At 34.9% G+C, this 14588-nt stretch overlaps 1 protein-coding gene across 1 annotated transcript in view; it reads right to left on the reverse strand.

Annotated features, from left to right (window-relative positions):
• crhr2 (corticotropin releasing hormone receptor 2) overlaps positions 1-14588 on the reverse strand; it is a 70458-nt gene that overhangs the window by 16662 nt on the left and 39208 nt on the right. Inside the window, 4 exon segments of the mRNA XM_030160877.1 lie at positions 9433-9586; positions 9678-9795; positions 11689-11795; positions 12333-12418. Coding sequence (XP_030016737.1) covers positions 9433-9586; positions 9678-9795; positions 11689-11795; positions 12333-12418 — 465 coding nt within the window.

The following is a 14588-nucleotide window of genomic DNA, read 5'->3' on the forward strand; positions in this document are numbered from 1 at the left end:
TGAACTGATAGGATTAATGGATCAACAGGTATTAAACATTTTATATCAGTGAATGATTTCAGTCACGGATGGATGTTTGGGTTTTTATGGGTTAATCTGCTTGTAAATGTTAGTTTTAATAACTATTTATTGTCAAATGTGTCTGTTCTATGTATTTTAACTGTGTAATCTTGTAACTGTGTGTTGTATTTGCTGCTGCCTAGCCTGGCCAGGACTCCCTTGTCAAAGAGGTTCTTAATCTTAATGGGATTTTTCCCAGTTAAATAAAGGTTTAAATAAAAATAAAAACATATTTCAAGTGCTAATAGTTACTGTAGTCAGCCTTTCTCAATAGGACGCTCTGCAGATCATCATCGTGTAAAAAACAGTTCCGAAAACAGCTCCATATTTTAATCTCATCAGATCGTTCATATTAGATTGATATGTGTGATATCTCCCTGTGGTCATTTTTATTTTCAATCTAACAGTAGTTTTCCAGTCACATCATCATCATGTCATTACCGATCATACTGGATGCCATCTAATCATCTGCTGCTATTTATTTTTCATTTCATTATTTTTCAGTCCACAAAGCTCTGCTGAGTCACTTTAATATGACCTAAATACAGCAAAGTATCTGTTTTTTTCCTTCTAAGGAGAACACACAATGTCCTATACACAAAAAGAAAGAATGAAAACATCCGATTATCTTACGTAGCCACAACAAGATGTTCCGCATGTGCATTCTAGTGCCTCGAGTGACACTGGTAACATGGTTGTACAACTTACAGTGTGTTTTCCCTACTAGAAAAACTCAAGGGGAGCGTAGATAATTTATGTGGTCAAGATGGGGCAGCTGCGACATGTGCAAAATTCATCCTGTTGCTGGAAAGTCAAGCACAAAAAATGACATTTCACACACTTCAGTGCCACTCTCTTCTCTTGTGAAATCGAGGCCTTATCTTAAGCCTGAAGCACTGAAACATCTTCCCTCTGCTTCACCGCTAACCAGACCTCAGTTAAGTGTTCTGATCCCACCAAAGGTTGAGTCTGAATTGGATGAAACATGTTATAGAACGATCTAACTGAGCACCTATCATGCATCAGTAAAACGATTACACCAAAATAATCAAACCCACAGTTAATCCCAGGAAAGATTTAGACAGTAAAGCACCATACAAGCATAATTAAACTGGGATAATTAGGTTTTACAGCTTGGCCACCTACGACGAAAACAAGGAAAACACTCAAATTGAAACCACACTTTCTGCACATGTTTCGCATAAAGAAAAGTAAACACTTTAACTACTGTTTGCTTTCCACTTTAGGCCCTATTTAGACTTTACAGTAACATATGTCCTGACCCCTCCCCTCTGCTTGGATCTGACTTATCTATGCCTTAAATGAGTGGTTAAAAAATCAAAATAGAGTGGTTCTCAAACTTTTTACAGTGGAGTAAGATAAGATAAGATAAGATAAGATAAGATAAGATAAGATAAGATAAGATAAGATAAGATAAGATAAGATAAGCCTTTATTAATCCCACAAGGGGAAATTCCAGGTGTTCAGCAGCAAAAGTACAAGCACACAAGAGCAAAGAAGTGCAAAATCAAAACAAACACAATCAAGAAGCTATATACACTATTTACAGCTGTGCACATGCTAATCATGCCACAGATTTATTGCACTGTTAACTGTACTGTTTATTGTATGGTTATTGCACAGAATTTTTGGAGCAGTACCCCCTGAAATATATTTTTTTAGCCAAATACCCCCAACTCTCGCTTCAGCATTTTTTGATTGAAAAAAAAATGGAACAAAATTTGTTCCTGTGCCAAAAGTGTCTGTTTTTATTTTCAAAACTTTGTAAACAAGCAACATATATTTAACTGTAATATATTAAAAATGACAATTCTTTATAAGTAATTTTTGTGTGCAAAATATAAACTGAAAAGTGCCCTTTGTCATTGATAGGAAAAATAAATGAATTTGTTATTAATGATTCAATTAACCTTTCATCAACCAAAAAATAATTATTTAATTACTCAAATAAACTCATCTTGAAAAATATAAAATAAAAATTTTAAATTTAAAAAAAGTTTTGAAAAATATTGACATGTAATAAGGTCAAGAGTGTCGGTTTTATTATATGAATGTATTTATTGTGTTTTATATTTCAGCATTAATTCTCATTCATTATTTTATTATTATTCAGTACATGATGGCTTATTTAATGTATTTTTCCCAAAAAATTTCAACTACCCCTGGGGTTACATGTACCCCCATTTGAGAAAGTCTGGCCTAAAAGATGGTGTATGTGTTTATGTTTTGTACAGATTGGCTATCAAAAGTTCCTCTGCAAATTTAATGAACTGCACTGTCTAAAAGTGACAAGCTCCAGCTTTTAAAATGGATTTTTTTCCTCCTTTATTGACCAAATGATGTGATGCGTGAATCAATCAATGCACCTTAAGTAAACATGTGATTACTTTGACTTTGTCATTTGTGGTTTATAAGCTCTTGTGTATTTAGTGATGAATGGATCTCTACAGCTGCAGTGGACAAAACTACCATTACTATCTTCTAGTAAAATGTATAAGTCTTCTGCATCCTCTCCTTGCTTGTATTTGAAGGCTGTAAATCTACCCAATTGTATGCTGAGATTAGCATTTCAGATTTTGGTTGAACCTTCAATCCAAACAGGTGGCTCAACGTGGAAGCTTGGGAAAGTGGCTTCATTTTTCTAGAATGACTAGAAATTACAGCAGTTCATCCATATTTATGTTTGTGTCTCCCTCCAATATGTCATGTAAGATTTAATGCCAACTGAAAGATTTGGCGAAATATAGAGATGCAGAGAGAGACGGTGAGCGGCGGTGAGTTTGTGTTCATTAATACCAGCTTTTTACAGACGTTAACTGCACCAACATTCCTTCAATGAGAGTGGAGAGGTGGATCTGTGTGTGTAAATCAACTTTTGCAAAAGATGACCAACTACGTTTGAATTAACTAATTTGACTACAGTAACTGACATCTGCCCAAATAGAACCTCAGCTGAGTGAAGACAGAAAAATAAAGGAGGAAGCATTTAAGAATGAGTTAGATGGATGAGAAGATAAAATGCCTTAACTCCAAGAGCCAAGTACAAAAACAGATGTCAAATATTTACGTATTCTTCACTCAAATGAAGAACAGATACTTAAGTAAAAAAAAATGTCTTTACTCAGGTTAAATTGAAAAATACAGGATTTTTGACCGTAAAACTGCGGAATTTGATGTAACATTAACATAACAGAAAGACTAGTAAACAGTTTTAACAGCTTTGTCTTGTTTCTTCACATTATGTTTTTTATGTGTTTTTATTTTGTTGTTGTAGTTGGTTAAATGCTGGCCAGGAGTGACTAATCAGGAGATTCTGGAGGATTTCTGATGGGCTCATGTCAATCTTGAGTTTGGGCCAGTTGGATGGAAAAAATAATTTAGACACTTATCTGTCACTTATCTAATCTTCCTCATGCATTCATTCTCCATTCATCTGACAGCACAGCCCCTACATCACAGTATATTATACGGGTTCTACCATCTGAGGGAATTCTTCCCTCCCAAATGTTTAAGTTGGTTGGGCCCACGAGTCATCTTTTCTGGAGCAGTAAAATTAAATATAGCAACAGAATAGCACAAAATGTTAGTTGGTGGTGATGGAGGGCAGGAAGAGGCCAGGTGGAAAAGAGAAACTACTGAAGAGTTTAGTGTAAACCAAGCAACAGCGGATTTACCTCCAGCCGCCCTAGTGCTGCACCCCCCTGTTTGAAAATCTGCTGCTCTGACCAGGAATCAGTCTCCAGTCTTCCACATTGCAGTCCAAACCTCTATCAGCTAAATCTCCGTTAACTGCAATCAGATTGTCTTTGTACTTTTTGGGATGTGAGGCTTATATCTAAGTTTCAGGGTTAATTACCTCTGCCAAGGAGGTTATGTTTTTGTTGGCATTGGTTTGTCTGTCTGTCTGTCTGTCTGTCTGTTATGTTAAGTTATGGACGGATTTGGATGAAAATTTTAGGAAACGTTGATACTGGCACAAGCAACAAATGATTACATTTTGGTGGTGATCGGGGGTGGGGGGGCACTGATCTGCCTTGGCGGAGGTCTGCGCTCTATGAGTGCTTTTCTAGAAAAGAGAGCACAGACCTCCGCCAAGGCAGATCAGTGCCCCCCCACCCCCGATCACCACCTAAATGTAATCATTTGTTGCTTGTGCCAGTATCAACGTTTCCTGAAATTTTCATCCAAATCCGTTCATAAGTTTTTGAGTTGTCTTGCACACGGACAGACAGACAGACAGACACTGGGGGGGGGGGGGGGGGCACTCGTCTGCCTTGGCGGAGGTCTGCGCTCTCTGAGTGCTTCTAGATAAGATTAAAATGTGTATTGTCTTGTGAAATATGACTGTAATGCACTGTATGTTCTGTAAACAAAGTAAGCCGTCCAGCTGAGCAGGAATATGACATTCTGGAGAAGGATATCATATATGTATGCATATATAGCCCCCTCCCATTCTTTTATTCTGGATCTGCCATTACCTAACAATACAGCACCTCTCTGTTGAGAAGGAAAATGCAATTCTTATTTTAAATTATTTTAATTTCAACTTTTTGCTCCTGTAAAAAGGTAAATACATTTTTATCTTTATCATATTTTTTTACCTAATAAATCTTCATCTGATTTAAATTTGAATTAAACATATTGTTAAAGTAAAGTGTCCTCTGTTAACTTACCAACATATACCTGAACTTATATCAAATAAAAAGCCATTGTAAGAGCTAGCTGCTGTTTAATTTATTCAAATTCCTCCTCCATGGAAAAGTGGGTCGATTTGGGCATGAAACTCCTGGGCTGAAAAAGGGGCCCTGGTAAAATGCATTGATGAATACAACCAGGTATTTTCTTTTTTATGGGTTATTTTCACATGCAACGATTTCAATGTAAATAAATCAGACAATTACGCACATAAAAATGTTTCTTCTTCTTGCTTCTTGTGTTATCACTCCAGGCAATAATGAAAAAAATAAAATAAAATGGAGAATCCAATAACTGAACATGTAAGGAATGAAGAATACTGATTAATTGTGCTAAAATGTAAGGAGGAAAAAAAAAAAAGTCATAAAAATAAGTATTAAGTGTAGATACTTTAAAACTGGATTTAAACATAATAAAGAATCTGTAGTTCCCAGCTCTGAGAATAAAAACTAAATGGATTCAAATGGTATATTTCACTTTGCTTCAGTATTAGTGACTGAAGGCAAAAAAAACTATTAGTTTTTTTTCTCTCTCGCTTTTCAGGAGCTTATCTTCAAAGTAGAGGAACATGACGCCTGCAGAAGGAGAGAGAGGGAGCAGCAGGTTGAAAATTGAGTTCTGAAGGAGTAAATTGGCCTTCTTGAGGACTGGAGGAGCAAGGACAGCAGGCTCTGGGAGGAGCTAAAGGAGAAGGAGGCTCTTCTGGAAAAAGCCTTTACAAAAGGGAGCGTTGTTCTGCTGCCTACACTGAGGATCTTCCCCCACTGGCCACAATGGAGGAGGAATTAACAAGACAGGATCAGCAGTGGATAACCTAGTATGAGGCCTTAAGCAGGAGATGGCACTGAAGGAGCAACAGTGGCTGCTGAAGATAAGCCACATGGATGTTGACATAAAACTCCTTATCCTGAAGAACCTGGTGTATTACCTCACCTGATCGTTTCCCTCACAGTAAGGACTTAATGGATTCAGTCTGCGTGTCTCAGAATGTTTCAACATCTATGTTTGGATGTGAAACAAACAATAAACTTTTCAGGAGCTCATCAGAGGAAAGGAGGAGATGTCAGAGGAGAAGTGGGTATGACCAAAAAGAGGATGAGGAAACAGGTGGATGAGACAGCAAAAGGAGGAGAAATGAAGGAGCAGAGATGAAGCAAATAGAGGAGGAGAAATAAGAAGAATAGGAGGAAAAAGAAAGTTAAAGGTGGCTGATAATACTGGAAATCCTGACCCCTCCTTTCTTCTTCTGCACCTTTAACCTCTACATTACTACTTTGTCTTTTTTTCCCCTGTCTCCCAGTTGGGGATATGTTTTTCTGAATATGTGCATAAAGCAATACAATATATCCTCCTGAGACCTAGCAATGCATTTTTGTCCTCTGTAGGGGATAAGAGTTTCACAGCTTTACTTAGAAAAAAAATCCTGTCCACTGAAAAGGACATTCCATAAAAAAATAGAATAAAAATAAAAATTGTATCTGAAAAACTGTTGCATTTTGCTTTTTTACAATCAAGCCAATTATTTAATATAAAAAGGCCAAAACATTTACTTTCTAGGAGAATACTACTTCATGGATTTTAACAAGCAGATAAAATAAAATAGCATGTATGACATCTTAAACTGGATTTATGGTTGTACAGATGTCATGCGTCACTGCCTAGGCTGTCATTTTGGACAGCACCGCATTGGCCCACACCATACACTGTAAAAAAAAAAATCTGTAATTTAACAGAATTTTCACTGTTTATTTTACAGATTTTTCCTGTATTTTTAAGATACAGGAAAATATCAATGAAACGACAAAAGCAGACTGTGATTTTAAACATCATATGTAAAATAACATAAAAAAAAACTGCAACTGTGAATAACCATAAAATTTCTATTTTTTAAAAGAATTTTTTTCTTTTTTCACAGAAAAATACAGTTCAAATACATTTGCAAATGTATCATAATTTCACAAACATTTCTTTTGTATTTAAGAGATTAAACTGTTAATTTAAAGCTTAATACTGCAAAATAATTGACATCTTGTGTAATTACAACAAAAAGATTGAATAAATGTATTTTTGTGAATGTATAACATGTATAAGCACTGATAAACTGTCAAAATACAGTTTTTATCAATGGATTGTACAACTTAGTCTCATTGAAAAACATTTATATATATATATATATATATATATATAGGTAATTTGATTGTTTTAATACATATAAATATTCTTTATTAAACATTAAAAAGTAAAAAAATATGCAAAATCTCATGTAAAGTTAGGGCAAAAAAATGTATTTTAATTATGGAAAATTACCGTATTTTTATGAGATGGTTATTTTCCATTATTTTACAATATTTTTTTGGCATCCCTGCTGCCGGAATATTACTGTATTTTTACTTTTTTTTTTTTTTTTTTTACAGCGTAGGCTACACAGCCTTGACGTGCACCTCTTCCAGACTGTAACTAGGCAGCACGGCAACACAGAGACACTGCCTCCTGGTTGGCCAATTTATGATCATGTGACATCAGGATAAATATTGTGGTGTTCTGCTGTATATAGTTCAATTGTTTTTGTTCATTACTTATTTCACTTTTGTTCTTGTCTGTTACTTTTTGCTCCTGAAAAATCTGTGTGGTTATTCACATTAATAAACCCACATAATTTAACAAAATCAGTAATTATTAGATTTTGGTATTCTTCGTCGGTTAACCTATTTTTGTTCAGAGGTTGGATAGCACATTTCTTATGCTGCCTCCTTCTCTGTCACTTCCGCTGTAATACTTCTAAAAGAACAATGATATCTTCATCGACTTCTAGGAGCTTGCGTTGTTCTAAAACAGGAAATGCCTGCTAGAAGATATCGAAACCATGGAAACAACTCCGCCCAGTGGAGTTTCACCTTTATAACCAGCCGATACTAGCACTACTGCCACCTTCCGATTTGGAGGAGAAACTACAACACTTTCTCAAAACGACACCGCTACAGTACACTTGAGTGCTAGAGCCCATAATGCTATCATCTAGGGGTGTGTATTGGCAAGAATCTGGTGATACGATACAAATCATGATGCTGGGATCACAATACGATGTATCACGATATATCATGATACTGTTAAAAAGGCAATTTTTTGTTTGTTTCCTTTTTTAAAATGACTATTTCCTGGAAGAATTGATTTACACAAGAAATATGCACAAATACAAAACACATTTTTATTTGATCACAAAAGGATCTAATGCAATATCACAAAATGTTCATATTCTATCAGTTCATAACTAACAAACAAATGTGTAATCGCAACAAAGGAACTAACATTATTTAATAAAACAGTGTTAAATAATAATAAATAAGATATAAACAATAAAGAAAAAAAAAAAAAAAATGAACCTTCACCATACCTGCATTTGAAAAAATACCTAAAAATATCAATACAGTATATTTTAACCCTCCGGTATCCCATCCAGAAAGGCCCTTACTAAGCACCAAGTGCGCCTTTTTCGCACACTTGTGGAATAATGTCAAAAAAATTTTCATACAGTTTGTTTTTAATTCTTTTACACTTTTTCTATTTCATCAACATGAGCCATAAATACAAATACCAAATACTCAATAATTGTCACATTTTTAAACCCTTTAAATTATGTGTTTGTAATGTAAACAAACCATTTTTTTGGATGCAAAAAACAAAACAAAAAAAATTTTTCAATATACTACAGAAAAAGTGGATCACATATTATTTGATTTTTGCAGCCTGGCATATGTCAATGATTAACTCCAACATTGGTTAATTTGCATGATTATTTTTAGCGCTTGGTCAAATGTTCAAAAATACTAGCATCTGTCACCAAGTGTGCGTAAAATGCACACCTATAAATCAAACTATTAAATATTATATATTGATTTATTTTTCTACTCTAATTTGATTTTATTTTTGTAAATCAAGGTTAGCCCTAATCATACATATCAAATGGAAGAAATAGTGCGTTTTAGGCACACTTGGGAGACAGATGCTAGTCTTGTAATTTTCTTTTGTTTACAATGTGCACATTTTAGTTGGTGGCCAGAATTTTAAAGATCATGCAAAAATGAACAACTTTTGAATTCTAACCTTATTTAAATTGTGAAAAATAATATGAAGGTTTTTAAAACGAAGTGCAAAGTGTGCCTAAAAGGCGCATCCGGATACTGGAGGGTTAATATCGATACAGTATTGTGAAATGAAATATCGCGATATATTGTAGAACTGATATTTTCTAACACCCCTACTATCCTCAGATATGGCATACCTACGTGATGAAGAGCTACTTGCGAACATAAATCCAGCTTTAACGTGATCAACAACTCCTGAAAATGCAGTAAATATACCCACGCAAACAGTATTTTTGAAGAGAAATGATATTACGTCTTCGTCAAAAAAGTATGAGTAAAACAGCAGCAGTTCAAGGTCAGTGTGAGGCTGTAGTCACAGAGAGAACTGCATGAACAGATTATGATGGAAGGATTACGGACACATCCAGTTGAACTTAATGGTTCATGTTAGTATTCAGCATGGTCTTTAATCATTTAGGTCAGTGCTCATTTCTATATGCCCATGACATTGTGTGTAGTATATGAAAATGGAAAGAAAAAAAAAAAAACAGAGCCAAATAGAAAGAATACTCACACCAACCGATGAAAAGAAAGACCCACTTTCGAAGCTTATCAGTGGAGTACGTCATTACAATGGCAGTGTGGAGGTAACACCCTTCAACAAACATCCAGAAAAAGTTGGTCACCACAAAGTAGTTGTATATTGTTGTGATTAATCGACACCATGGCTGAAAAAGAAAAGACAGGGAGTCAAATTCACAAAGTAGAAGAAAATAATTATGTAATAAAAGAATTACACATGTGACATTACGCTGTTACCTCATTGCTCTCGTGAATATTGTGGTCAATAAGCTGAAGCAAAAACCACATAACGTTTCTTAGTATGAAAGTGGTGATCAAGTTCCAGTGGATGATGTTTCGAAGGCATCGTATGCTCCTAAAATAGGCGGTAAAGAGCTTTTATTACACATATCATCATATCATATCATATCGAACATACAGGATTTAGAGTGTGTAACGTGAAAAGACTGCTATTGAATTGATGTCAGCATGTTTTAAAGCAGTGGTTCTCAACTGGTCTGGGTTCAGGACCCACTATCACCCATAAATGACAAGACGTGACCCAAATTGATAAAAGTTAAACTTCTCAAATTTATTTAATGAAAAAACGGTGTGTTTTGAACCTGAGATAATACAGAATATCACAGTATGAAAACACAAGAGACAAGTATAATGATAAACCAAACTGACCAGCAGATGTTAAAGGTGTTCTAAAAGCATATGATGAAATAATTCTACTTATGCATTTTGGATTTGTTTTATTTTCATTGACTATCATGTAAACTGTTTACTGTAACAGTTGTAATAGCTGTAAGATGTGAGCAGATGTTTCAAGAAAGGGGCAGGTGTTATAAGTTTTCTTCATCCTGCTCCTTTCCAATCATTTAGATTAGAATGAATAAATAAATGAAATGAAAAGAAATGAAAGAGGAAAACACTAAATTAGGCACAATTTAACCAAAACCATAAAGTATACTCAGTTAAAAATTAAAAGTGCATTTAGTCACTTATTCAAGCACTAATCAAAGCTGACAATCAGAACATTACATAACAGCCCATTTTAACAGATTCAGTAGTTGCTTAAAATTGCGCATAAAAATTTACCTAATGGAAAAACAACAATTTCACCTAAACTCTTTTCTTTTTTTGATAAAAAAGTTTTTGCACTGGCAAGAGGTGGTTTTCCAGGCATGTTACAATAGGTATATCACACAAAACTGCAATGAAAAGACCTTTTTCTGCAACTAGAGTCGCGTGAATTTAAAAAAAAAAAAAAAAAAAGGATGTTGACGGACGTTACAACAAGCGAAGTTGAAGAATTTTAAAAGAAACATGATGCTGTATGTGTGGACACACCAGAAAACCAAATCATTTTTTAAATTTAGTACGGGATAGAGGGGTAATATATAGTAATAATGGATATATCTGTAAACCAACATGACATTTACGTTCGTCGCCATGTTTATGGAGTGACTTCTTGTGTCATTTGCGAAAATAAATTAAAAAATCATTGCATTTGTGATTTAATGGAAAAACCAACATTTTGACATTTAGTAAATATGAAATAAAAAATAAATAAGTTTTGTGCAAATGTCCAATGGAAAAGCAACTAGTGTTTTCATGCTAAATGAATTTAATTACTGTAATAAAGTGCAACTAGTGTTTCTTAATATTATTTTTTGCCACCCAGGCAAAGGCCCACAACCCAAAAGAGAGAATCAGCTGAGAATCACGGCTTTAAAGAGTGAGTTTCATTTTGACAAGTGTTTGTAACCAAAGCTTCAGATTCACACGTTGGTGAAAATGTGTCCAGGGATTTTTTTTTTTTTTTTTTTTTTTTTTTTTTTTACCTCACCAAAGATAAACTTCTGTGGGGAAAAAAAAGAGTAAGTGGATGTACCTTTTGGGGTCTATAGGGGACTATTGATTATCTTGGTTTTATCTACACAAATCAATATGTACTTTCAGGAACCAACAGAAATCAAACTCCATATCGCTCTGCACAGCTGAGGCTGTTTGGTATCTGCTTTGTGTTTTGTGTTTGTGTGTAAACCTGAACACAAAGAGAGGCATGTCGGCTTTGGAGGAAAGACGTGTTATGAAATGCAGAATGTCTGTCCATTGTTCTGGCAGAGCCCAGATGCACAGATCTATTCATTTGACATAAACGACTTAATGATAAGCAGTCTGGGGATATTACGCACATTTCCTTGAGTGTAGGTCTCAAGAACACAGGACACATTTATATGGGCGCTATTTCTGTACTTGCCTTAAGCATAAGAAGAGAATGAAGGCCACGACTAGAGCTCCCACAGAGATACAGTGGCCTAGGTAGTTGATGATCAGCGCTATTTTGTAATGCATTGGATATTTTCTCTGCAAAGACAACATGTGAATTATTTTGACGTTGTTACAGTTGGAAAATGGAGTAAGACAAATGCATGCATAAATAAAACTGCAGGCTGTAAAATGTGTTTTGTTGCAAGGTTTAACTGAAGGGAGAGACAGCAAATGTCATTGACACACTTCAGATGTCTTGGTTTAAAATTGTCTGAGAAAATAGAGCAAGACCCAGAAATATACATAATCAGGAGACATGATGTGAGGTAATCAGGCCAGACTCAGTCCTGACAATACAGTGTCTTTGCACTTTTGCTGTTCTGCCTCCTGTTTTGCTGGTGGCAACAAAGACACGGCTGCTAAAACGGATTAAAAGCAAACAAACATCTACACTGCATACAAAAGCAAAATGGCATTAACAATAATCATCAAGCAACTCAAGCACCACTGACTGTACCCTATCTGTGTTTAATTGGCTTTCCCTTTGTGTTAGTGTAGTGATGAGAAACTGTAATGAGCATTTATCCGAGATTGTTCAGTGATTGGTTACAAAATGAAGGACATTGCACTAACCTTCTCTTCCAAAATAGGTTCACAATTGGAATAATTGCTCTTCAGTGCCCACGTCCCATTATCCATGCATTCCCTGTAAGCGCTCCCTGCAAGAGAAGAGTCAGGAACACGGATGAGAAAACAATGAAATTGCAGCGTTATTGTTGCCACTGTTGTAATACCTGCCGAACTCTGTCACGAGATCGTTTCAATTTGTTCTACGATTTAAATCTCACATTTGTATTCCATATCAGACACCAGATTCAGCTGAGTCAGAGCTGGCATAGGCAAATTATTTGTAGAGGTGACGTTACACCAAAGTGTTGTCTTAATTTCTTTAGAGTTCAGTTCAAAGTTTAGCCCTACTATCTGCCTGACTCTTTCACAGAATACCAATTCAGAAATAACAACAATTTTTATTCATGGTGGGAAAATGCAAAGCTTCTTACTCTGTCAGTTTATTTGCATATCTTTTAAAACCTGCTTTCCATAATCAACTTTGTACTGAATGTTTCGTTTTTCCTGACTGCACTTCAGTCAGAGGCGCCTCGTATCTGTTTAACACTAGAAATTTTATAAGGAGCTGAGAGGAAACAGAGAAGCAGTAAATTGTCTTCAGTTCATTTATGACTTGCAAGTGAGTGTGATAAATTTATCCAGTCTGCTGCCAAGATACACATCTTTAATTGAGTTTTTTGCATATATTGTATGAGACTTCTATGAATTGTGATGCCAGCACCTGCAACTTATTCTATTTCCTATACAGCAGGGGTCTCAAACATGCGGCCTGGGGGCCAAATGCAACCCGCCAAAGGTTCCAATCCGGCCCGTGGGATGAATTTACAAAGTGCAAAAATTGCACAGTCAAAGCTGTTGAACTCATTTTAGTTCAGGTTCCACATACAGATCAATAGGATCTACAGTCAAATAATAACATAATAACCTACAAAAAATAGTGACTCCATATTTTCTTCTCGGTTTGATACGAAAAAAAAAGTTACACTATGCCTATAAATAAAGACAACTTCAAATTTTTGTCACTGTTTTAGTGCAAAAAATAACATTCAATTATGAAAACATTACCTTTATAAACTATCCTGTAACAATAAAATATGAATAACCTGAACAAAAATGAACAACCTGAAATGTCTAAAGAAAATTAAGCTCAATTTTAACAATTTTCTACCTGTTACTAAGGGTTCAGTGTCTTTGTAGATCCAATCCATAATGCACATGTAGAAATGATAAGTTGAGGCAGAATATTGTTAAAATTGCACTTATTTTTCTTAAGAAATTTCAATTTTTTCAGGCTATTCACATCTTTTTTGTTTGGATAGTTTATAAAAGTAAGTAATGTCAGAATTTAATGGTTTTTTTTGGACTAAAACAAAGACAAAAATTTGGAGTTGTCATTATCGATAGGTTATTATGCTATTATTTTACTGGTCCGGTCCACTGGAGCTCAAATGGGGCTGATTGTGTGAAAGAAAATGAGTTTGAGACCCCTGCTATACAGCAGGAAAAATAGATTCAGTTAAAGCTCAATTATTATTTTCAAACAATATTTTCAGGCCTCTTGTGCATATTAAATTTTCAGTTCAGGGGTAATATGTTGTATTTTTACTTTCAAATAAAAATGATGACCTAAAATTATCATTACTGTGTTAAGGCTCTGAGGTTCTGCCAAAGACACCTTTATATTAGACCACAGGCGTCAAACATTCGGCCAGGGGGCCAAATCCGGCCCACCAAAGGGTCCAATCCGGCCCGCGGGATGAATTTGTGAAAAACTGCAAAAATTACACTGAAGATATTAACAATCAATGGTGTCAAAATCATTTTAATTCAGGTTCCGTGTACAGACACATACAGTCCAATTAGATTTCAAGTGGGTCAGAACCAGTAAAATATTATCATAATGACCTATAAATAATGATAACCCCAAATTTTTTCTTAGTTTTTTTGGTGCAAAAAAGTAAAATTACATGAAAATGTTTACATTACCAAACTATACTTTTACAAAAAATGTGAATAATCTGAACAAATATGAACAAACGGAAATGTCTTAAGAAAAGTAAATGCAATTTTACCAATATTCTGCCTGTTACTAAATGTTTTGTGCGATTGTAATACACACGTGTAAATGATAAATTGATAAACCGAGACAGAATAGTGTGAAAATTGCACTTGTTTTTCTTAAGACAATTCAAGTTGTTCATGTTATTCAGATTTTTAAGGAAACTTTGTAGATGTAAACCTGATCATAATAGAATTTTA

The sequence above is a fragment of the Sphaeramia orbicularis genome, chromosome 17 (genome assembly GCF_902148855.1).
Source record: "Sphaeramia orbicularis chromosome 17, fSphaOr1.1, whole genome shotgun sequence".
NCBI lineage: Eukaryota > Metazoa > Chordata > Actinopteri > Kurtiformes > Apogonidae > Sphaeramia > Sphaeramia orbicularis.